Source organism: Echiichthys vipera (assembly GCF_963691815.1).
Source record: "Echiichthys vipera genome assembly, chromosome: 20".
Taxonomy (NCBI): domain Eukaryota; kingdom Metazoa; phylum Chordata; class Actinopteri; order Perciformes; family Trachinidae; genus Echiichthys; species Echiichthys vipera.
The window spans coordinates 7,451,359-7,477,063 of record NC_139845.1 but is presented as its reverse complement, the minus strand read 5'-3'; the positions used below and the strand labels follow the sequence as shown (position 1 = coordinate 7,477,063).

General features: G+C 39.8%; 4 protein-coding genes across 4 annotated transcripts; 1 reads left to right on the top strand and 3 right to left on the bottom strand.

The window, feature by feature from the left end:
- Nucleotides 1-1,700: 1,700 nt before the first annotated feature.
- LOC310962330 (tetraspanin-7-like) lies at nt 1,701-2,807 on the bottom strand (the record flags this gene model as incomplete). The annotated part of the gene is made up of 1 exon (XM_083934744.1): nt 1,701-2,807. The coding sequence occupies one exon, from the start codon at nt 2,805-2,807 to the stop codon at nt 1,716-1,718; it is 1,092 nt and encodes a 363-aa protein (XP_083790870.1). The 3' UTR covers nt 1,701-1,715.
- A 2,878-nt stretch (nt 2,808-5,685) lies between these two features.
- LOC310962565 (uncharacterized protein) lies at nt 5,686-10,887 on the bottom strand (the record flags this gene model as incomplete). The annotated part of the gene is made up of 8 exons (XM_083935069.1): nt 5,686-7,235; nt 7,327-7,373; nt 8,496-9,273; nt 9,988-10,105; nt 10,201-10,311; nt 10,398-10,493; nt 10,574-10,675; nt 10,750-10,887. 8 exons carry the CDS (start codon nt 10,885-10,887, stop codon nt 5,686-5,688), a joined length of 2,940 nt encoding a protein of 979 aa, XP_083791195.1.
- Nucleotides 10,888-12,508: 1,621 nt separating this feature from the next.
- Nucleotides 12,509-17,381, top strand: washc3 (WASH complex subunit 3). The gene is made up of 7 exons (XM_083934920.1): nt 12,509-12,685; nt 13,527-13,625; nt 13,705-13,770; nt 13,879-14,016; nt 15,386-15,502; nt 15,595-15,659; nt 15,740-17,381. Exons 1-7 carry the CDS (start codon nt 12,635-12,637, stop codon nt 15,837-15,839), a joined length of 636 nt encoding a protein of 211 aa, XP_083791046.1. The 5' UTR covers nt 12,509-12,634; the 3' UTR covers nt 15,840-17,381.
- A 215-nt stretch (nt 17,382-17,596) lies between these two features.
- dram1 (DNA-damage regulated autophagy modulator 1) lies at nt 17,597-22,896 on the bottom strand. The gene is made up of 7 exons (XM_083935285.1): nt 22,513-22,896; nt 21,562-21,629; nt 21,209-21,354; nt 20,947-21,124; nt 20,696-20,754; nt 19,942-20,034; nt 17,597-19,844 (listed from the first exon to the last, which is right to left on the bottom strand). The coding sequence occupies exons 1-7, from the start codon at nt 22,641-22,643 to the stop codon at nt 19,806-19,808; spliced, it is 714 nt and encodes a 237-aa protein (XP_083791411.1). The 5' UTR covers nt 22,644-22,896; the 3' UTR covers nt 17,597-19,805.
- Nucleotides 22,897-25,705: the final 2,809 nt, after the last annotated feature.

Genomic DNA, 25,705 nt, shown 5'->3' with positions numbered 1-25,705 from the left:
TTAAAGTTTAAAAAAAAAAAGTCCCCAATGTGAGACAACCCTGGCTAAATATGAAGCTACAGCCAGGATAAGGTTAGCTTAACACAGCAAAAAGACTTTAAACTTGATGAAACAGATAGCCTTGCTCTGTCTTATAGTAACAAAACGCACCCACCAACACCTCTAAGCTCAAAAATTAAAATGTTGCATCTTGTTTCGTTTTCGCTTCAATTTTTTTTGTAGCCTCAAGGATTAAAAAAGTCAATTTCTACGCTAAGCTAAGCTAAGCTAAGCTAAGGTAAGCTTAGCTAAGCTAACTGATCGCGGGCATTAGCTTTATATTTAGTGTTAACCTGAGAGTGGTGTCATTAAAGTAAGCAAATAGATATACCATCTATAGCTCACTAATCTAGCTATTCATTTTTTGTACGGATTAAACAAAAAATAAGTGTATCAACTTTTTAGCTAGGCTAGCTGTTTCCCTCTGCTCTCAGTCTTTTATGCTACGCTAAGCTAACCAGCTACTGGTATCCGTCATTTCAGCCAACTCTCAGCAAGAAAGCCAATAAAGATATTTCCCAACATGTCAAGATATTTATTTAAGTGGAGTTTGATGTTGAAGAAGTTTCATGCTAGTGGGTTGCGCAACATCTGGGTCATGCCAATGTAGGTGAGCATTTAATGTTTAAAAGTGTTGTTCACAATATTCAGTGATTAACACGTTTGTGCTTCAGATTATACAAACTCTAGCAACATGGAGAGGAAACTACCAGAAGAAACTATTTTTTAAAGCAGTCATTAACTTACCAAAGCACCATAACACAGTGGAAATGTACAGGAAATATTGGTAACAGCACAGAATAACACAGACAGCAATATATTTTCAAAAGCACCATTGTAGCACAGTGTAGTCATTGTGATGGAAACGCTAAATGATGCAGATATGAACATGTATTGGAACATTCCTGTGCATTCGGTGGTGAGATGTAAGCTACTGAATCCCAGGATCACCCAAAATGAGAGTAGTGTAACCCTAAATTATACTTTTTTACATTCTATATAACGAAGCATATAATGCATGCCAATATTTCTGAAATCAGAGGGCGAAGTCTCATTGTAGTGTCATCTAGTTTTCAGATTTACAATCTGCTGCCCAATCTGGTCACAATTTCTGACTTCTCCTTTGCAGAGATCAAACCCACCCACACTGAATCAAAGAGGCATTTTTTTGTTTTTAATTGTGCATAAGACAGAGTCGGGCAATAGTTGCCAAGTGTGAGGAGTTGCTGGTTTCTGAAGTATTTTTTAACCACTAAATTGCAACGGTTCTTTTAATATCCTTGAAATCATGCTTTTTTTCCATCATGCCATTGTTGCTCAGTTAATCCAAATTAACACAAAAACAGAGAGTAATTCAATTTAACTGCTGGATATATTATCAGAATCAGACTTGAGACAAAATATCGGCTTTAGCGCCGCCCAATAACATGTAAATGGCATGGCATGACTGTTTCGTCAAATAACCATATATTTGACGGAGCAATTGCTAATTTTGTGTAGGGAAAGTTTTCCTTGCCCATAAAAGCCACGGCCAATTCCTCCATAGAACATGGAAACCTGATTCTGATTTAACGCTTTGCAACTCAAGGATTAAATTATAACTAATTCCCAATCCTAATTATCTAGAAATTGGCCATTCCTTAGTATAGGTTGCCTTCATTTTTTAAAATTGTCCATTAATGTGCCACCACACGCCGGTGTTGTCTTGGTGCCAGTTTGTTGGCCAGCAGACAAGCCAGGGCAATGCCTCCGATCTGGGTGAAGGCCAATCCCAACACTGTGGCAGCAATGTGAAAGACGTTGTCGTTGACCAAACTGAAGACTTTGCGGAAGCAGCCGCGTTGATGGATTCCTGCAGCTGCTACTCCGTCAGCATCATCCGACAGAAGAGGTCGATTCTTGCAGCCCTTGCGTCTCACACAGCAGCTGTCCGGCAGGGACACCGAAGTGCCGTTCTCGTTGGGCAAGAAGGTCATATGCTGGATAGCCCAGTCCGAAGTGAGCCAGTCGCGCCAACTCTCAGCCCCACAACACTCCAGGGCCCTCTGCAGGGTGTCTAATGCATCGGCACGGCCTTCATCCTTGGTGTAGCCGGCCACCGCTCGCTGTAAGCCGCTGCGAAATCCTCCAGCAATTTCTTCGCGATAAAAGAGACCTGAGAGTCCAGCTGCCAAACCGGCTATGAGGGCAGCTAGTTGAAAGAACCCATAAGCCCTGAGTACGCAGGGGAGGTTTGCAGCCACCCCCAGGCAACCCAGGAAGCCCCATGCGGTGACAGCTGCACCTGTGGATAGAAGGATGAGTGGGGCGTTGGGGTAGCGATTGGCAGACAGCAGCATGTAGTCTGCCAGTGAAATCTGTGCCCACACACCCAGGGTGAAGATGGCCAAGCCAGCTGCCCAGAAGAGGCAGCTAAAGGCCAGGAGACCCAGGCGCAGGAGGTGCATGACTCCTACTGGGCGGCAGCAGGGTGGGGCAGCGCCCACAGGTGGAGGTGCAGGGGGCGCCAGGGAGGCCTCTGAGACGGACACGGACAGGGATAGACGAGGATGCTGCTGATGGAGCTGCTCTTCCTGCTCTTGGTATGGTGACAGCAGGTAACCAGGGATCGCAGAGGGTCGACGAGGAAGAGGAGGTGGAGAGAGCAGGTCGAGACCTCGTGGAGAGGAAAGTCGTCGCACAGCCAGCTGCTGGCGTTCCCAGTCCAACGCTTGTCTGCTGGGACTCGGCCGAGCTGACAGCGAGTCGTAAGGCAGTGCAGAGCTCATGATCCCAGCTCCGGCTTTATCTACTCCCCTCTCTCTCTCTTCGAGACACTCCTCCTCTCTCTTCCTTCCTCTATCAGTGTCTTCACTGTCGTCCTCCTTCAACAGACAATCCCCCCACTTCTTTATGACTGGATATTAATCCGCCATCAACACCACCAACGCAGACTGGACTGTAAATCACACTGATGGGTGTCGCGTTGTGTCGTTATCTGCATTCGCAGCCCCCTGGTCTCCACCGTATTTATTTGTTTATTTCCGGCGTTCTTTCCACCTGCATGGTCACCAGCTCTTCAAATTCCTCGACTGATTCAGTCACATTCAGACAACTGGCTGCTCGCTGCTGCACATCGCTCTGGTCAAGGCGAGAGGTGATTGCAGTGGGAAGGACCTGAAATCACGTACACCCTCTCTCGGTGTGGAGGAGACATCCTTTTGAGTTTTACTGAAATCCATTTGTGGAATAAATGAACTGGGGGAAACTCTATTACCGTCTATTCTGTGTATGTGGCAACCTTGTAAAATGTATAAACTTTCCCCATGATTAACTTCTATGATATCGTGATAAATTAAAATACAAGATATCAGCCCAACAAGGTCAAGGACAGGACTAAATGTTTATAGCACTTAGCGTTGTATTTGAGATTTTTGTTTAATTTTAATGCATGACGTGTATTTAAGTCAATTCATATGATTGACATATATTACTATGCACATGCAAAACATGAAGTACGTAGTCTAAAATCCTGAACGAACACTAAATGCTTTCTACAGAACAGCATTTTGCAGCATTTGTTCTCCTGCGAAGCATTTTAAGAAAAGAGCAAAGTCTTAATTGCAACTATGGTGCAGTGTAAAAGCATTTATTTGTGAATTTTGGCCACATCTCCCTTAAAAACTAGTCTTTAAGCACTGTGGTATGACTCAAATAAAATGTAAAGTGCAATCATGACCAAAGAATAGGACTTGAATGTATTATTCATAGTCACCATTTTGTCAATCCGTTATTGTATTGCGGATGTTCTTCTTGTCACTAACAATTTAAAATTCATTTAGAAACATGTGCAATGCTAAAAATAAATGTTCAAACCCCCTTTAAACTGCACTGTACAGCGCTTTGTTGGGCGGCTTGTTAAATGATGCAGCCAGTTTTATCCTGGTGATTCCTGCTCACCAGCTCTCCCCTGATTCAGAGCTAACTTAAGCTTCTCGGGTAATTAAACACATTCATATGGCTCTTTTTATGATGACAAGCATGATGATGACATGAATGATGACAGACAGGGGAAACCCCAGGTAGATAGACTGGCTGTGGAAGAGGAAGGGTGTGCAGAATGGCAGAACTGCAACTAAATTGTGCTTGGGCTGAAGAAAGTAGCTCAGCATATATTTCCTGGATTTGAAATAAATCACAAAACACGAGGTGTGGCAATAGCTCCTATATCGAGTTCTTAAATGTTTGCCAGGTTACAAAGAAATATTAAAGCACCATGTTCTGCAGTATGTAAAGAATGCAAGAAGACAGATGGAGTTTTACCACAAACAGCTGGAGGTCTGCAGAGGAAATGAGGTTATGTTTATGATGTTTATAATTCATCTTTAACCGGCTCATTGGGTTTTATGGGCACTCTGGACATAAATGAAGGAAATACATCACCCCACACATGCAGGATGAGATTTCCAAGGCAGAGGGGAGAAGATGTGTGGGGGAAAGCACTCTTTTGTTTTGGTGGCTGCAGAATTGCACAACAGGGAACACCTTAAACGGATTCCCCCGTCCTTTCAAGCTGGTGACCCTAAAAAACAAAGCCATGTCTAATTGTAACCTCTTGTTACAGTTCACACATGTATAAGTGTTGCAGAAAAGATTAAATTGTCATATTTGATCATTTTTTACAGGCCTGATAAAAAAAAAAAAATACGAGTCTACAGTCATGCTACCAGCTCTGAAGCTGTACTGAGCTAAATGCTAACATCAGCAGGCTTAGCAGGTTTAATGTTTACCATGTGCACAAAGTTAGTTTAGCGTGTTAGCAACACTTGCAAATCGGCACTGAACACAAAGTACACCTGAGGCTAATTTTTTCCATATATTTAGACATGAACCAAAGGATTGTAAAGATGAAAAGTTTTACCTGATGATGATGATGATGATGATGATGATGATGATGGAGGGAAAGTTACATGAACGTCTGCACCAGATTTCATGGCAATCCATCAAATACTTGTCAACCTCTTGGTGGCACTCGGGGTGGAAAGTAAATATTAGAAAATCAGTTTTGTGCATCTTCAATCAATCTTGTTAATCATCTCGTGACCTCACATGATTTCAACTTGGGAGCTCTTGGTGGTGCGTGACCTCAGGTTGAGAACCATTGCCCTAAAGTTAAATGAACTACAGAAACAATGTCTTTAGCAGACACATAACATTATACACTTCATAAAAGGTAAGTTTTCTTGCATGGCATTGGATTATATTATATATGTACTGTATGATAATAGCGGGGAAAAAAACAGTCCATTAGAGTGAAAAGAATATTTAATGACAATTTTGTTCGCTTGTCATTTCCATTTTAAACAAACTATTTTTGATGACTTGAACAGAACTGTAACTTAATTGTCGCAACTTTAAAACAAGGTGATGAGAGAGTAAAGTTGCACGTACAAGAAACTGATATGTCAAAAGACATTGTTTGTCAGAGTAATTTACTCAAAGAGTTGAAGTGTGCAACAGTATCAAACAAGCCGCTGCCGCTTATTGACACTTGATGGTAACGTCAGTATAGTTAAGATATGTAGCTGTGTTTCTCTCCTGATCAGAACTTAAATTTGATAAAGCTTAATATCTGAACTCCAGCATCCTGAAACTATTTACATCCTTTTACACAAATGTAACTACTGAGACAGTCTCCATTATTGATTCCTCAGGCTGTATAGAGTCCGCAGACTGTGCTGCTTCTCCCGCTTTCATGTGTTTCTCCATGTGCTTCTTCAGCTTGGCCTTGGATGTGAACGTTTTTGTGCACTGCTCGCAGGTCGGCTTCAGTGGCCTCAACCCCGAATGGCTGCGCTTGTGCCGCGCCAGCTCCGACGAGCTCTTGAACTTGAGCTCACAGACGCTGCAGGGGTACGGCCTCTCCCCCGTGTGGATACGCTGGTGCAACTGAGCCTCGCTGGGGGTGAGGAACGACTTCTCGCAGTGTCCGCAGGGGAACGGCCTCTCTCCGGTGTGAATGAGATTGTGTCTGGTCAGTGCGTATGGTTTGGTGAAGCCCTTCCCGCAGTAGGTGCAGGGGTATGGGCGGGCGCCGGTGTGGGAAACGATATGTTCCTGTTGTGTTTTCTTGCTCTTGAAGCGTTTGTCACACTGAGGGCAGGAGTAGGGCCTGTCGTCCACATGTGACCTGTGATGTTTTGAAAGCTCTCCCTGCGATAAAAAGCCCTTCCCACACTGAGAGCAGAGGAAAGGTTTCTCCCCGGTGTGCATCCTCTCGTGTCTGGCCAGCACAGACACCAGGGTGAACCTCTTGGGGCAGTGGGAGCACTTGAAAGGACGCTCCCCTGTGTGAACCCTGAGGTGTTTCATGAGCATAAAGCGGAGTGAGAACTGTCTGCTACACTGGTTACACTGGTAAGGTCGCTCCCCAGTGTGCATGGCTTGATGCCTCTTTACATCCGATCTCCGAGTGTACGTCTTCTCACAGTGAGGACACTTAAACTGACTCTTCACTTGATGCATCTGCCGGTGTTGGGAGCGCGCGAGCAGGGAGTCGAAGCCTTCGCCGCACTTCAGGCAAATGTAGCTCTTGGTGGTGACGTGAGACTTCCTGTGCTCGAGCAGCTCGGAGGAAGTGGCGAAGCTGTGGCTGCAGATGGAGCAGATCTGAGGAAGCTGGCTCTCCTGCGAGTGGGAGTTCTTGTGGTGGACTGTCAGTGCGCGGAGGTTAGCGAAGGTGCTCTCGCACAGCTGGCAGGAGAAAGAAACGGCCATGCCGTGATTTTTGCTCTCATGTTTGGCCAGATCCCACGAGTGCTGGAATGTTCTGTCACACTGCGAGCAATGAAAGGGTCTCTCTCCAGTGTGCGTGAGCTGGTGTCGCCTCACGTCTGACGACCGTGTGAACGTCTTTCCGCAAGTTTCACATGTGAGGGCCTTCTGTCTGCTTTTGGACTGAGGCACATTTACTTTGCTTTGATTGTCTGATGGTTCTACTTGTATCTCCTCTGTGCTTCCTTTGGGGAAAAGTTTAATGGATGTAAAGATCTCATCTGTGCTGGAAGGAGAAGGTGTAAACTTGTCTCCTGAGAGATTCCTGTATGCTTCAGTGTGAACGCTCTGCATGTGGAAGTGAGGAGGGCTGTTTTTGTCCGAGTTGTGGAAGGGACACTGTGAGCAGGTGAAGATGATGGATGTCATCCCATCGACATCACCTGCAAATAATAAAAGACATAAGTGTGTAAAACATGTGAATTTTATTTAAAAATGTCCACGATGTTTCTGTTCTTCATGTCAAAATATTACCTTTGTCGGTTCCTTTGAATCCTATAACCGACACGTCCACTTTGCTCCTGGTAAAATAAAAAGATTGCCTGTGAATCTTTAAATGTACATCACTCATATTCTTTTGGATATAAATTGTGTTTTAGGAAATGGTACATTAAGGAAGATAATTCCTCAGTTTTACAGTACTGTATCTGAAGAAATTGTAATAGAAAGTGATACATATTTTGTTTAAATCCATTCACATTCACATCTATTAAAAGGAGTAGCTTGACATTGTTGGATATATACTTGTTTGCCTCTAGGTGGAAAGTTTGATAACGCTCTGTCCGTACAAACACTGGAAAGAGATGAGATAGCCCGGCTCAGTGCAAAGATCAAATCTGCCCGGGAGCAGCTCTAAAGCCTAGTCTACACGCACGTAGGTTTTTTTTTTTTGTAAATGTAGCCTCCCGGAGAATTGAGCTTTAGGAAAACTCCAGACAGTGTTAATAGACAGGGATTCTTTTTAAACAGAGTATATGTGACAAGGATTTTTTTGAGAATAGGAGAAAAAAAGTTTGCAAAAGAAATATTGTGTGTGTGTGTGTGTGTGTGTGTGTGTGTGTGTGTGTGTGTGTGTGTGTGTGTGTGTGTGTGTGTGTGTGTGTGTGTGTGTGTGTGTGTGTGTGTGTGTGTGTGTGTGTGTGTGTGTGTGTGTGGACCATGCATAACATATTCATTTCTTTGTGCAAAAGTATAAAATGACACATTAATTACAGCGGTTATGTGTCAGACTACTTCTTGACTGAGAGGAGCTTTCTTACTTAGCTTAATAGTTAACGTACAGACATGAGTGATACCGATTTTCTCCTTCAATTAATTGCTTTTCCAGAATGTCAACTTCTTCCTTTAAAGAACCCTTCTTAATGGAAAAACTGACGAATATCTTTAGACCACAAAAAGCCAAGCTGAAACAAAAATGGATCATTCAAAACTCAAAACTGTAAAAAAAAAAAAAAAAACCTAACTAATTCACCAACAGGAGAGAAAGAATGACAGAAACCTTATCATAAATGTATTTCCCAGACGTATTTTTGTTTCTGTTATTATGTAATGTTGCTTATCTTTCCAATGAAAATGTGAGTGACAAAGTAAAAAAAGAAAGAAAGAAAGAAATTATAGTTTTACATTTTAAATGTTTTTCGTACATTTTTGGTTCTTCACTGCTTTCTTTAGATGACCTCTGGATTTCACACGCCTCCTGCGAACTGGGTGCAGTCTTCGTTTGTAGGCGAGTAGATCGGCGCACATTAGCTGAACCGGGAGACTGTTGTGTTTCAGAGACTAGATCCTCACTGGGGATGTCTGTCATTTGTCCGTAGACAGAAAAGGATTCGTGTTCATCCTCCAAGTCTGTACAAGAGTTCAAGTTGCTCTCTGTGCCTCCAGGTTGGAAATCCTCCTTCACCTCTTCAACAACTTCTCTGTTCTCATCAGTTTGGTCACTTGTTTCGTGTGTTTCTCCTTCATCCGGTGCACTTCCTGACCCAAGCTCATCCATAAGAGATGAATCATTACTCTTTCCCGTCACAACATCTTGACCGAGGCTCTCCTTCCTTAGTGCAAACGTTTTTGTCAGTGTTTCCAGAGCTTTAGCAACATCCACAGTTTCAATTGGTTCTTCGGCCGTCATCATGCCTGTAGCCTCCTCACTAACAGCCACTATCTCCTCTTCGTAGAAGTCAGTTTGAACTTGCATCTCAGGGGACTCGACCATTTCTTCTTCATCTACTTCGTACGCTCCGACTTCAACTTCGGTGTAGACAGCAACGACGCTGTACTGGTCCGCTCCAACAAAAGTGACGGGGTTGTGCACGTTCGCGTAGTTGTGGATTGATTCCAGTCCAACAGAGATGTTTGTCTTTTGCGAGGGAGGAATGGATAAAGCAGACATGATGCAGCTACCGATGGTGGATGAAGGGCCATCTACAGGGAAGAAAACAAGGAGTCACTAGTTAGAAAATGGTACTTTTAAGGAGACACCTCAAGGTAATTGCATGTAGTAGCCAAAGATCACTTGTATTTATAATTTTATCCACAATTCATCTAATTATTTGGTAAAAAATAAATAAATCAAACAATAGTAATAAAATGCTCATCACATTTTTTTTCTCCAGGTCTTGAAATTGTTTGTTTTTTGAGACAAACAGTCAAAAAACCCAAATTATTTACCTTGCAATGACATAAAGGGCTGGATATTGGCACTGATCAGAAACTCACAGTTAAATAGTAATTTAATAAGAATAGAAAAGTGCCTTGTGTTCATTTTTATCCCAAAGGTGAGCAACACTGGTGTTTTCTTGTGGATATAAAAGTGCTAATTAAAAAAAAACAGTGTATATAAAACTGTAAAATAAAGTGCACAAAAGATTTTGTGCAAATATACATGTATGAAATATGTATGTATGAAAAGACAGGTATGTAAAGGTCTATCTTGGATTTTTAAGACTCAATATTAAATCAGACAATTGCAAATCAGTTTTTTTTTTAACTCCGTCTTGATTATATAACAAAGAGAAAGCAGAAAATCTTTACATTAAAGAATGTGAAACAAGATCAACCTGCCCTTTTTTTGCTTGATCTAAATTGACTGCATTTTTGTTTTTTATTAGTCGCTCTAATAATTTCAGCTCTACTCACACGGCATCTTCAGTAGTCCTGAACTTCTGAAGTGCTCAAAGATTGAGTTCAGCTCTTCCGGTGATGACTGAACACATTGTTCCAACACAGAAGGAGCAGAGCCGAGCCAAGCTGCAGTCTGCACAGTAAATCACAGTTTTAGCGGTAATGGCGCGTGTGTTGCAGAAGAAAACAAACACACTGAGACATCTGGATGGATTCACTGAATAATACCTGTTTTAAATCTGGTACGGGAAGCAGCTTTTCCAGTTTTGAGAGCAGCTCCCACAATAACACGTGCAGAGCGGCATCAAATTTTGTCCCATATTCCACCGGGAACACCTCCTGTAAGAGATTATTTAGAAGTTAAACAACTACAGGAGTTATTTAGGATATTCTCAGAAGTAAGAAATCATTCAAATCTGTCTGACCTGGAAGAAATATGCTCTCTCAACTGGATCTTTCAGCAGACTCTGAACAAGTGCGATAAAAGTGGACTCTGTTGTTTTCACCTCTTCATCCCTGTACTGCCACAGGTAAGACGCATGTCATACAAGGATTATCATTTTATTTGTTGTCCAAAAAGGTATTTCTTCTCCGTACTTACATCTGTGTTTGCAGAGGTTATAGGGAGTCTGTCCAAATAGCTCTGGATCACGTGTGAATCAACAGAACCTCGAGTCGAGCCTTTGCAAAGCTCAAGAATCAGCTGGAATACACACAGCAAAACAATTAGAAAAGAACAATTTAACGATATGATACAGTAAAGCATCTTCTGCTCACCCTTGCTCGTAGACCCAGAATGAGCTGGGCTCTCTGCGTGTGGTTGATCAGTCCAGGGACTGCCTCTGTCACCATGAACACAAACTCCTGAAGCTTCTCATACTTCATCACATCTTTGTGCTTCGCCAGCTGCCACATCGCAGCTGACAGAAGCTGCAGCGGGGGCACCAGGAGGCGAAGAGATGACAGAGGCAGGCTTGAGTCTGAAACACAAAAGTGTAATGTGAGGGATGGTCTGTTGAGGGCATCCATGAGCTTTTCATTATAAAGCACTTGCAAACAAACTCATCTCATTGAACTCAAATTATCTAAAACTTTCTTTAAATATGCTCTTTCATATAGTAAATATTTTTTTTAAAAATACTGTTTTGCTAAATCAAAGCATTGCAAATGAACTTATAAATCAATAATTCATTGTAACAACCCATTGAAAACCTGCAGCAAGCCTATGAACCCGTATAATTGCTGGATAAGCCATTTAATGTGAGTATTAAACGTGAAACTCTGGTAAAGTATCGGCAGCTGTGCTTGATGTTGTTATGAACTATATAACTTAATATTATTATTTATAATGTGGATATAAAAAGTTGTTTTCTAAAGCAGTAACACCAGTGTGGCATGGTTCCGTTAAATAGACGGGCCCCGCTAACTGTCTGGCTAACATAAACATAGCCCGTTTTAAATGAAAGCGGGATAAAATCATTAATATACGAACCTTTTATTTTTGCTGTTGACCCAATAGTCTCCATTAGTTCGATATGTTTCCTGTAGCGCTGACGAATAAATGTAAAATAGTGGTGTTTTTGTTTTTTTGGGCTAACATGCGCTGTTTGTACGCAAGCACCCGTTTCCTCAACGCTTCTCCTGCGTTTCCTCTTTTCAAAATAAAAGTCTCCCAATGCAGCTGTGCTCCTTAATCCTAATTTCTCTCCTATTTTAAAGTGTCAACATAAAACATGCACTTAATTATAAAGTTTTTAACTTCATCATCAGTTTAATATGTCTACAGTTTAACTAGATGTAGTAATTTGTGATTTAATTATATCACTATAATAAAGAATAAATAAAAATAAAGCCCCAAAACACAGTTTAATAGAAATTGTAACTTCTTCTTATATTAAAGATAACTTGATCTCTAATTTATTTCAAGAAAATGTCTGGAGAAATAATATTTGTCCAATAGTGAAAGCATATTTACACATAAGTGAAAAATTAAAGAAATTCCCAGTTCCCTTAAAATATTTTTAACACATATTGAAAGGATGTGTAGCTTTATAAAAATGTAAAAATAATAAGCTTTAGAAAAATGTAAAAATAATAAGCTTTAGAAAAATGTTAATTGTTGCCACAAGACATAACCGGATGTTGTTGTTTTTAAAAAAAAACGTTATTTGCATTTTTTCACAAATATAAGACATTTGTAGGACATTTCGGCATCGAACTTGACAAAGACAAAATGTAAATATAAGGCAGTAATTTCTTCTTTCAATGAACAATACAATCTTAAATTATATTGACATAACTAGTAAAATAAAAAAATTAGGAGGATAACGTGTTTAAATACACAATAAAATAAAAAGGCAGAAAATAAAACAATAAATAAACACGGGACATGAGCAATGACAATTAAAATGAATTAAAGATATTACATTTTAAAAAAACAACCGTATACAGTCTACGAGATACACGTCAACAGAAAAAGCTCGACGTCATGACGTCACGACACGATCACGCAGTCCGGAGTCACATGAGACGTTTCACAGCAGATCTTTCCCATCTCCATGTCCAGCTTCCTGCCTTTTTATCTGTGTTTGCAGTGAAATTTATCTTTATAAGAAGTGAAACTATAATAAATAATCAGCAGGAAATATAAAATATAACCAGCATGGACGAGGACGGGCTGCCTATCGTCGGGTCTGGTGTTGATCTCACCAAGGTTGGTATCTAAAGAGCTAACATTAGCAACATTTTTAGCCACATGTTGAAGAAATGAGTCAAAATAGTGCTGCAGGACAGTTGTCATTCTGTTTAGCAAGTCAGATAATGTTAATGTTTGATTTTATTATTGGAAATATTGATGGAAATCTGGTCTTGCATTGGAAGAATCTATTGTTATTGTGTTATTATTATTATTATTGTAATATTATGGCAAAATACCATATCCATACATGCAAATTCACCAATAAGAAGCCGCGTTTTGTTGCTTTTTCCAATGATTTCAAGCAATACATTTTTTCAATCCAACACTCAATTCATTTTAAAAACAAAGCTAAATCTTTACTTTCTTTCCTTTTTTGTTTCATTAATATTATTATTATTGTTGTTATTATTATTATTATTATTATTACTTTTGTATTTTGTCATGTTATTCTTCTCCCTCTCTTGTCTATTGTTTTCATATTAAGCAAAAAAAGTATTTTGGGGATTTTTTTTCCTATAAGTTTGTATTTAAATATTGTATTAAATAAATAAAGTTTGTTAGCAATAGTAACGTCAGCTGAGCTGTAATGAACTTCCTTTATATCTCTTTTAAAGACATTCGTAGCCTGTAGCAATAACTTGAAGCAGCTGTATAATATTGTATACGGTGCATTCAGCATACATTTACTACGCATAAAAGGCTGATTTCATATCAAACTTGTATCAAATAATTGATTTCTCAATGTCTACTATGTTAAAATTGATAGGAATGCAACGGTTTGGGGGGATTACTTCATGTCCTCTTTACATCACACCCTGGGTTCCTTCTTAAAATGTGTTGTATCTGTTTCCTTCAGGTCCCTGCTATCCAACAGAGAAGAGTCGTTGCCTATCTCAATCAGTTTGTTGTGCACACAGTCCGGTTCCTGAACCGTTTTTCTACGGTTTGTGAAGAGGTACATCTTCTCGTACTCTACTTTTCTGCTGTCCTGTTTAGTTCACACACCTCTGTAACTCTAAACCTCTTCCCCACAGAAACTTGCAAACATATCTCTTCGCATACAGCAGATTGAAACAACCCTGTGCATTTTGGAAGCCAAGGTGAGATCTTGAGCCTCTTCAGTCACCCTGTTTGCAGGTTATGACACTATACATACATATCATGCCCATGCACTGATCAAATATAAAATTGTGTAACGTTCTGAGCAGCTGACCTCCATTCCCGGGCTGGAGGACGTCACAATAGATGGACTCAGTCAGCGGCAACCTGCTCAGGCCAACGGACCCTCTAACACCAGTCAGAGTCAAACAGACGGTCCACTAGCAGGAACCCTGCCTCCCCCAGAGGTAAATAGACAATATGGACAATAGTGTTTCAGTCACACTGTACCGCAGAAAAGCAAAAAGCACAGATGAGTCTCTCAAATATTTTCCATTGTACTTAGGGATGCATGATAATATCGGCAAGCTATCGGTAGAGGCCAAGTCAATATGACTTTAAAATAAACTATCAGATAACACAACGACATAAATAACTAGACCACTGCTTCCTTGATTTAATCAGATTAAATGCGACTCCGACGTAACATCGACCCGACGGTGTGAGGATTACGTGTGCAACGCGGCGTCTCATGTTTTAATTAGGAGGTTTTTTACTTGTTTTGTTTAAAATCAATTGTCAGGAATAAATATTGCATGTTTGACACGTAAGTTTAAGTATTTTCCTCATTATTAAACAAGGAATGAATATTTCGTAATTTTAAGCTTTGTATTTTATGTCTTTGTTTACCGTCGGGCCAACACGATGACAGTCTGCATAATAATATGTTAATTCCATTAGGGGGGAGACTTGATGATCCCTGCAATTCTGTGTGGGGGGGAAAAAAAGAGTATATATGTTTAAATATCGATATCGATTATCGGACAAATTAGTTGTAAAATATCGGCAAATCGTATATCTTCAAAAACTTAAATATCGTTCATCCCTGATTGTACTGGACAGTTTGCTTCACATGAGAATATTGATACCACCCTTGTGTCTGTGCGTTACTGACAAAGCAAAAGGCTTAAATGGTTAGCTGAGCCTAGCATAAAGACCTGGAAACAGTCTAACTCTCACCTCTAAAGTTCAACCATTAACCCGTTTTATCTGGGGCTTTTTCACTCAACCTGGCAACCTCGCAGTGATGACGAGGACCCAGAGGGAAGTTCCTTAACTCCCTGTAAAACTACAACTTTACACTCAAATTGTTTTCATAGTGTGCTTTTGACCTTTTCTATATGTAAAGTGTCTTGAGATAACCTTTGTTATGATTCTTCACTATAAATAAAATTGAATTTCTCTACAGCCAAACCAATGAGATACACTGAGCTGATGAGTGCGATTTAGAGCTGCCTGTAAGTAAGCAGGTGTTGAGTTTTGGAGTGAACCAGGATATTTGTTTCCCTCCGTTTCCATTCTTTATGATAAGCAAAGCTAACCAGCTGCAGGTTGTAGTTCCATATTTAGACACAAGTTGTTTTGATCTTCTCATTAAACTCTCAAGAATTGAAATAAATAGTACAAACAAAAACCACAAACTCTGCTAAGTCTAAAGCCTACGAGAGTACCACCTACTAAAACAGCAAAATAAGGTACTGCCTTTGATATCCTGTGCAGTCTAAAACCCACTTGCTACTTCAAACGTCCTAGTCATTTGTATATTTCCCGTTGCAGCCCACTCAGACTGCACCAGAGCCTGAAGCGCCGCCGAAAGCAGAAGCAGCTGTAGAGAACGTCATGACGGTGGCCAAGGACCCGAGTTATGCTCGATACCTGAAAATGGTTCAAGTGGTAAGATCACTTAACACCTGCTTATGGACTCTATAGGGAATAAAACCTAATCTGTATGTTCTGTATCTCAACACATGTTTTCTTCGCCACAGGGAGTTCCAGTTATGGCTATAAAGAATAAAATGGTCCTGGAGGGCTTGGATCCAAACTTGCTTGAGTGAGTGTTTTACGGTGACTTATATTAATGTTTCTTTTTATGAAACTAACAAATAACATTTCCTCCGCTGCTGATGACAGCACCCCGGATGCCCCTGTGCCTGATGGAGGGACAAGGAGCACGGAGGATCAAGATGTCGCCGCCACCAGCTCTGATAGTGAATCGTCTTTCAGCGACTGACGTCCGCCCTCGGCCCCTCGTCGCCCTCGGAGCTTCCTGTAAAGACCAAACGCTACTCTGAGCTTCTGTACCGAGGAAAGGAAGTAGGTTGTGCCTGTAAAAGAATACCAGTGAGTGCCTGTGTCAGGAAACTCCAACCAGAGTGATTGTAATTTCAGCGTAAAAGCACTGAAATAGTTTTTCTTACAGTCGGTCAGCGACCTCCTCTGTTTTTGATACAGTTAGCGTTTTTGACAGATTCAAAGACAGGGAATAGTTCCCCTTGTTGATCACGTTAGTCATCAGAACATGGCAATTATTAAGTCATTTTTGTACAAAAAGTGTAGAAGTTTGTGGTCGTCACACTAATATCACGCCTCTAAGAGATGCACTCATCAGTTGAAAGTTATTAAAAAATAAATGTATGTAAGATACTTTGAATGTTTAATAAGTACATTGTAATTCTGTTCGTTAAGGCCAGAGAAAAATATCGCAATAATCTTTCAGTATTGATATATTATTCGTACAGCATACTTCATCAATTATATAAGAAGTCAGTTATGATATGAACAATATCCAAACAAGAGTTCTGAACTGGTGTCTCCATTGGTTTCCCTTGTTCAACACCACACACAAATTGGATGTTTGACTTTCACAGGGATCACCGTTAACACCGGTACGTAACAGGTGGCTTCTGTTGGAGGAACAAAAACTACAGCACACTCGGTGTAAGCCGCCATCTGTTGCTCTGTGTTCATTTTCATTTTCATCATTTTAGACTAAATTCCAGTGACTTTGGAAAGTATTCAGACCTCTGCACACTTGTTTTTGTGGTTGCCGACACATTTCTACACAATAATGTTGAAGAAAGAAATGTGATATTTGAAGATTTGTTTCACTAACTTATTATCGATAAATAAAAATCCATCTTAAGACTTTCAAACGCTGCCGCATGTGCAGCTTACGTCACCAATGAAACACAAACAATGAGGATAATGGGGATAATGTAGAGCGAGTGACATGTTCTTACGAATGAATCACTCGGTAGAGGTTGGATTTGCAATAACGACCTGCTCCCTTAAAGAAATCAATAATCTAACACAACATATTGACTTAAAAATGATTTTTAGTGATTTAAAATTGGTCCTCCAGAGTCTCTGATCAGAACTGCATCGGAAATAAACATACCGTAGGATGCTGTAGTTGACCAATCAGAAATGAGTATTCAATAAAGCCGCCTGTCTCTGCTTTAGGTACCGACATAACTAACATTTTTCCATTGACATGTCTCTGAATTTTGAAATGGCTTTGTAGAGTTTTAAAGTTTTGTCAGCGATGTCCAACCTCTGCTGAAATGAAGAGCAAATAAACTTGCACAAAGAGGTAAATCAGTGACAACACCACCTGTCAGAACAATGTAAACCGCATTTTTTGTTGGTTGTATCAACTTATCGTCCCGTTGATTAAGACGTATGCCCGAAAATGTAAAATAGTGACGCCAAGAATGCTTCAGTACAAATTGTTGTATTCAAAAGAACCATATGAATGGATATTACACTGTAAAGACTGTGAAAAAGAATTGTCTGGAAAGCACTTTGTGTACTAAAGCAAGATGTTTTGGATCTGTAATAAACTTGGTTTGCTTTAAAAAAAGTTGTATGTTTATTTTTTAGTTCAGCACCACACCATCATCTGTACAGTACATCATTTTCACAAGCAAAACAGTACCAATACAGAGTCAGTGAATACAAAACAAAGGTCACCCTTGTAAATACAGTATCAATAGTGGACGAGTTAATCATCTGTGTTCATGTGAGCACAATTACAGCACAGGAGTTGATCTTTTTAATACTGTATGTTAGTTTCATCTACAGATCACAGAAAAACATAGAGAACAAAAAGAATGCTCCAAAAGTCAGTGAAATATTTCAGCTGATACTCGACTGACACACATACATCTCAGCATGATACAGTAGATGTCACAAGCATGTGATACAAATATTCATTCATTCATTCATCTTCAACCGCTTGTCCCTGTCGGGGACGCGGGGGGAGGGCGAGAGCTGATCCCAGCTGACATTGGGCGTGAGGCTGGGTCCACCCTGGACAGGACGCCAGTTTATCGCAGGGCACATAGAGACGCACAGAGACAGACAACCATTCACACCTACAGGCAATTTTACAGGTGCATGTGCACCCGGAGAAAACCCACGCAGACATGGGGAGAGCATGCAAACTCCACACAGAGAGGCCGCTGCCGGGATTCTAACCAGGAACCCTCTTGCTGTGAGGCGACAGTGCTAAAAACTACACCACCTCGTCTCCCGTGAAAGGAATATGTTGAAGGTAATTAAAACATATCAAGTAGCCTGACAGTATGTGTTCACTTTCCCATGTGTCAAGTCCATCTTTATTAATCCTAAAATATATCTGCAGTTAAAGGTTTCTAGCCTTGGGTTTGATTAATATATAACAATCTAGAAAAATAGAAATGTAAAGGTCCCATATGCTAATTTTCAGGTCGATATTTGTATTTTGGGTTTCTATTGGAACACATTTGCATGCTTTTATGTTAAAAAAAAACACATTATTTTTCTCATGCTGTCTGTCTGAATATACCTGTGTTCACCCTCTGTCTGGAAAGCTCCGTTTTAGCACCTGTCTCTTTAAGACGCCCTCCTGAAAAAGCCCAGTCCGCTCTGATTTGTCAGCATTTCCAGGTCTTACGCATCTGTAATCTCTGCATCTCTGCACCGTTACTGCAGCCGGGAAATGACTGTAACAGCACTGTAGCCGCATCTTCTACCTTTATATAGTTTAGTCGTGGCATCACAGAGTTACAGAAGTCCCGACAGCTCGATTAAAGTCACAGTTTCTGAATACCTGTGCATTTCTTTGTGGATTGATCATTTTGATCCTATCATAGTATTTATTCAACTGCTTCATAATAATAAAAGACCTGAAAGCTTTTTACAATATGGGACCTTTAAAATATATTTCTGTTTACCAAAATAATTGTATTTTCTGACTTTATGTGTCAAATGCAGGAAATGCTGCCCCTGAACGTTCTACAAATTAAACAATTTTTTGAAGGAAAAGGCACTTGAACTCTGAATTGGATCCATAAAAAGCTTTTTCTACCCATCTTCTTCTTCGTCTTTTAAATCAAGACTGAAGACTTTTCCGTTCGCTGCTGCTTTTCAGTAAACCGCACTTTAACTTCTGTAACTGTAACACTCTTTTATATGTTTTAAATGATGTTTTATGTGTTTTTTCCCCCCAATGTCTCTAATGTTTTACGTAAAGCACTTTGGATTACCTTGTTAGTGAATTGTGCTTTACAAATAAACTTGCCTCACCTATCTTGTTGTCGCGACAGTCGAGCGTTTCAATGAAAACACTACTGGAAAATGCTTAAAAATAAAATACATCTTTGGTTAAGGCGCTGGCAGCATTTGAATAATAACCCCATCTGAAGTAATGTTACACAGTATCGGTGTAGTCTCAGAACATCAGCCACCGTGCACCCACAGATGGACGTGTTATTAGTTTGAGCGGTATTCTCATTTAACCACATGTGCGGCTATCATGTGTTCACAGAGTGATTGACTTCTCTTATTACTGGTCACAGGACTGATAGGACGTGTCACGCCGGTGTGGCAACAGTCAAGAGCAAAGGTCAAAGTTTGAACACAGGAAGAAACGAGTAAAATCTTGTAAAAAAAATTATTTGAGTTTGTATAAAAAGTATAAAGATACAGGCTGTGGTCATTTGTTGTTATTCAAACTTCACAAAGACGGACAGTTGTTCAAAATGTATAAATAACAAAGTAAGTACTGTGATAAAGCAGTCAGGTGATGCAGAACACAGACTCTTATAGAAAAGCCTTGCAGTGTAAAATGCAAATGTATGTGCATAAAAGCTTTACAAAAACAAATGCAGCACATTTCTTATATACAAAGTTTGACTGGCAGCCGCAGACTTATCTACTCCACGTTTTCCGTTTTCACTCGTAAGGTAAAAAGCTGTAGGAAGTAAACACAGAGAGAAATAAGAACTCCTACCATCAGTTTAATTTGTTTTTTTTTTTAAAAAGAGGGTGTTTGATGGTGTGATACTCACTTTGAAATCGTCAATGTATGTGAGGAAGAAGCAGATGAAGCTGAAGGCAACGATCCACTCGCACACAGCGCTGGCTACGTGGTAGGGATAATCCTGAGAGAGGGACGCAGACAATCAGTACTCAGCATGTGACTGTTGATGTCAAATGATGGACTACAGTTACAAAGACAAAGGATTAATCAAATGTTAAAATACTTGTTGATTATCTATCTGTCCAGTGACAAACCTACAGAGGACCAAAAAATAATTAGGTATCAGTAAATTAACGTATAAATACAATAAATTCATATTAAATAAAAATTCCTATGGGAATAATTCCAGGAATAAATAAATATGAAAATAAATAAATGTAAATATTAATACAGGAATAAATACATAAATAAATAAATACAGGAATGAAATAAATACGACAATAAATACATGTAAATATTAGTATGGGAATAAATACAGTAATAAATAAATAAATACAGGAATAAAATAAATATGGAAATGAATAAGAAAATACATAAATAAATAAATACATAAGGAAATATGCAAATAAATAAATGCACATAATTATATTTTCAGCATTTATTTGATATATTTATTCGATTTATTTATTTCTGTATTTATTTGCTTATTCTTTTGAAAATGTATTGATGTATTTATTTCTGTTTTTATTTATAAATTAATTAATTGAGTGAGGGTGTTTTTGTCCTCCATACTAATCGTTTCAGCTTCAAAGTACTGCATATAGTGACAAACGGCCTCCTACCTGGTCTTGTGTGTCTCGGTGCAGCGTGGCTTGCCTCACAAAGAACGCACAGATGACGGCTGATTTATCCATTAAGGAAAATGACATTTAATGATGTCTGGCACTTGCGATTGTGTGCATTTAATGACTCCTCTTAACAACAAGAGGATGACGTTGCAATCATGAAGAGAAGTTCTCGGTTAAATGCTGGTTAACGTGGACAGAACAGCAGGAAACCAAATGCTTTTTCATAGACCTCTGTGAAAGGATACTGGGGAAGAATGCCAAAAAGGCGATGAGAGCGATACCCAGACGTGCTCGACACACACCCACGGAGGACCCAAATGGGTAGGCTTTATATGATATAACAGACTGGAGTATTGTATATAAGATACCCGTGGCGAAGAACAGCATAGCTCCTAAGTCATGAACTACTGTCACTGTTGTTTCCTGCAATCAAAAAAGTAAAAAAAAACATTATAGAACATTTATTTTCATGTGATTGAAATGTGCACCACGTGTGAGGAGACTTACCTGGAACGTAGCAACGACACACATGCCCAGACAGGAGAGCATCCCAAGCACGAGAGCAGTTTGATTGAGTCCTGGGCTCACCACTGTGGTGGCGTCCTCACTCAGCTTCTCCACAAACTTGTACCTGGCATATATGGTGGCTATTCCTGTGGGAAGGGGAGATTGTGCATTTTTCACACTTGAAAGAAAAAAATCCTCTTGCATCCCAACAAATAAATTCTACTTTCATTTTCTTAAAAAAAAAAAAGGGAAATGTGACTAACATCTTTGGAAGGCTTGGTTCCTCCCCTGGAAAGACCAAAGTTGCCTAAAAGGAGTTTTACAGAGGTGACAATGCACATGTTGAAAAATACCTGCGCATGCAGAAATGAATGTCATCAGGCCAAAAATGCAGCTCTCTGGGGGGTATGCACCTGTGTCACTAAAAGGGAAAAAGGAATCCGCAGTTTAGCACTCACATTGCAAGTGAAGATCACTTCCCGTTATTTGGGGTGAGACTAGATAGATGCAGGTTTGCATTTGTGACATTTCAAACTGTAGTCTTTCTGACACTTATTCTACCTGTACTAACACACTAACACACTTATTCTACCTGTACTAACACATTAACATCCTGACACTTATTCTTCTCTTACACTTTATTCTTGTTGTTAGGTTAAAATGTTTTTGTATAATTGCACTGTCGTTATTTGCTGCTCTGTGTGCCCTGAATTGCCCCCCGGCCCGGGGACAAATAAAGTTTTTTTAATTGAATTGAATTGCAGTCGTGTCTAAATCAAATTAAAGTATTTAAAGCTAAAGCTGGAACTTGCTGCTAAACTGCACGCTGCGTATTGTTGTATATTGTATAAACCTACGTTTAACCACAGTGTCTGTTGCATTCTGTCACATTTTGTTATTGTTTGATTTATTTGATGTTAACTTTCTTTTTCTTTGATTTATGTTTTTATGCTTATTGTCACTCTGATCCTTTCCCATCTTTGTATTGAAACGGTTGCACAATCATTCCCCTCGGGATACATGAAGCTTCTCCAATCTTGAATCTAACTTTGTGCAAAAACAGGTGCAAAGATGCGCACTATAACAGATGTGTGTGGGACTGTGTTGGTACGTGCAGCTGGAGTTTGGACAGCAGCCAAAGTGAACTTGGTGAAAACGAAACTAAACTCTGCTTCTCGTGAATCACCAAAAATAAAGCATCGACGCGTGTTGTTAATATTGTTTTTATACCTCTGTTAAAGATCAAAGAATAAACATTTCATAAAATAACAAAAAAAGACCACACGCGCGTGATTCAAACGTACCTTATGTATGGGAAGATGATGTCGACATCATGTCTGAAAAGCGCAATAATGTAGGAAACGATGAAGGTGCCGGAGGACCAGATCACCAGGAACGCTGGTAGGGAGCACAGCCCCTGCATGAACCAAAACATCTCAGAGAGAGGGCCGGGGGTGGGCTTCTGGAAAACACTCACAGCTGAAGTGGCCAAACGGGGCCATGCGATGGTAAATCCACGGTGAGAGGCAGGTCCTGGGTCGGTGGTGAGTGTGCCGAAGTCTGATGAAGTTACCGACGGTCACATGGTGGTGTGTGAACAGCCTGGCCAATAAAGAGATTTACAGTACAGAGCAACAGTAACCTCTTCCCCATAAATGACTCCCTGTGGGCCGGCCTACGTACAGTGCACACACCGGTTATGATCAGCCAGGGCTCCTTCCTCCCTCTTTGTGTCTTTCACTCCTCATTTCTGAAGAAATCCTGTCGTGTGAGTCAGTGCCAGGAAGCATCTGCAGCAGCATTACCACAGTGTAAAAGTTCATATTACATGTAAAACAGTAAATCAGGGGGAAAAATGCACTTGAATGCAATATTTTTTGCAGAATATTTATGATTTATATAAATATTTGACTTCATATATTTAAAACACATTATTATTTTATATCATTAGATGGATAACCATGTGAGTAGCATTTCTGGAGCTGCTATATTATATTAAAAAAGCATGTATTGTACCTACTCTGTAAAGTGTCCTGAGATAACTTGTTATGATTTGGCACTATACATAAAATTTAATTGAATTGAACTGAATTGAGTTAAATTGTTAAATCTCAATCTGTAAAGTAGCTATAAAAACAGTTAAGTCAAAATTAGAGCCCGGCAGGATTCATTTGAAAGCTGATACAGATTATTACAAATTATACACAGGAGTTATGCATCGTTCCTGAATAAAATTGAAATAAATTGCTAATATAATAATATCAGTCTCTATAACATAACTCTATTTATAACTTCATACCTCTGCTGCACATTTCAAATGGAAATATTACAGTTTTTACTCCAATGCATTTATTTTACTGCTGTAGTTACTGCTTATTTTGTACTACATATACAGTATAATGTATTGTTATAAACTCTCAGCAGTTTATTTTCCACATTAAACCGCTACAATACAGAAATGCTACTTACATTTTATTTATACGCACCGATAATAATCCCGTAAATATATGTTATTATATATAGCGTCATTTTTTTCTACATTTTAAAGTACTTTTAATAATAATACATTTTATTTGTTGGCATCTTTCAAACACCCACGGTTATATGTTACAAGAAAAACAAAGCAAGAAACAATAAATACAATAGCACATATATACACATATTCAAAGAAATTATACACAGTGGAAATACACAGTGTCTGTAGATAAATAAACAGGATATGGATAAAATGTTTTTCTCCTCATGCTTCTGAGCTTTTACTTAAGTAAGATTTTGAATGCATGACTTTTACTTTAAATTGAGTATTCCTTTTTTACATGATGGTATTTGGACTTGAGTATCTGCTCTGTATGTGTTCTCCTCTGCTCTCTGGGGGCGATGGGAGTTTGTGGGGGTGGGTGGTTGGTCCCCAGACTAAATACGTGGCCTCTGGCTGGGATCCGGGTTCACCAGAGGACACCGTGGTAATGTTAGCTGAGAAACAAAGCTGGCCAAGTTGTTATGGATGTTAGCCAACATGCCTATTCCAGAGTGCTACTCTCTGTGTTTACTTTCAGACTCAGACACAAAAGTTTGAAATGATTAATGTGAAATTTGTGTTTATCTGGAGCGCAGGGGTTTGCACATCCTGTTCTCTACGAGTCCTTGTTTCACTGAATCTCTACCATGGAGGTGGAGAGACAGGTATACACGTCACATTTATAGGAAATACGACAAGCTGATACATTTGAATTTTACTTTAAGGCTTAATATGAATGACCCTCACCAGGCTAGACTGACCTGCCTGGAGGGTGAAAAAGCTGAATAAGCTGTAGGCCCCTACAATCGTTTCTCCCAACCAACCAGTACAGTATATTATTATAGTCACTGGAAGTGTGTCTGTCTCTGTCTCTGTGTCTGTCTTTGTCTCTCTCTGTCCATCTGTCCGTCTTTTCTCTCTTTCTCTCTCCTTTTCTTCCTCTCTCCGGTGCAGACAGATGTCCGTCCTGGGTCTATCTGACGTTCCTGCCTGTAATAGGGAAGGTTTTCGTTGCCACCGTACTCTACGGGGGAATTGTTGGGTCCATGTTAATCATAAATAAGTCATAGAGTGTGGTCTTTACCTAGTCTGTAAAGTGTCCTGAGATAACTTCTGTCATGATTTGGCACTATAAATAAAATTGAATTCAATTGAATTGAATTACAGTACACCCATGTTGGAAACCATGCGTCCCAAAGTTTCTGTGTGTCGTTAATTAGATTGAATTAATTTAAGAACATGCAACCTGTAGGCGAAATATTAGCCGGAGCAAGACATGAATCAAAAATACAATTTGATACAAATGAAGAAGCAGTTTCCAGATAAATGTGTACTTCCTTAAATTAACACAAAGTCTTTGCCACACTGTGGATCTTGGTTGGTAACCCATCTCTGGATATGTGGCTGCGTGTTTTTAACACTCGGGTAAAGCTTTCCATTCATTACATTTCCTGCATTACATAACCGGGGAAACAACGGGACGGGGCCAGATGTATCGAGAATGGATGTGGAACATCTGGTGGAGGCACATGTCCAGAAGTAATTCAGATCAAAAATCTGTAGAGCTTCTTTATATTTTACCGAAAGCCTAGGTTCAAGGAATCCAACTGGAGCCAGTTCAGAGCCTTAATTGTTGATGCGGCTATTGGAGCTCGCCAGTGCTTGACTTGGCAGCAACCATAAGAAATTGTCGGTGGGTTTTAAAGGCCTTTTCTTTGGCTTGGTGGGAATCATGACTCAGCAGAGAAGATGGCTGCAGCCTGCCTGGTTTCAGAAGAGGACACCATAAAGAAGGACTTTCGGTTAATCTGAGAGAAGTTCTGGAAAACTGTCAAATGACTCACAATAGTATAAACAATCCCCAGTTATCACATGACCAAAGTCCTGTACTTAGATCATGAGATGACACTTGAGTGAGTTCCACTTTTACTAGTAGTTTTTAATTTCTGCTTTTCCGCTGACGGAAAAAAAGCTTTTGT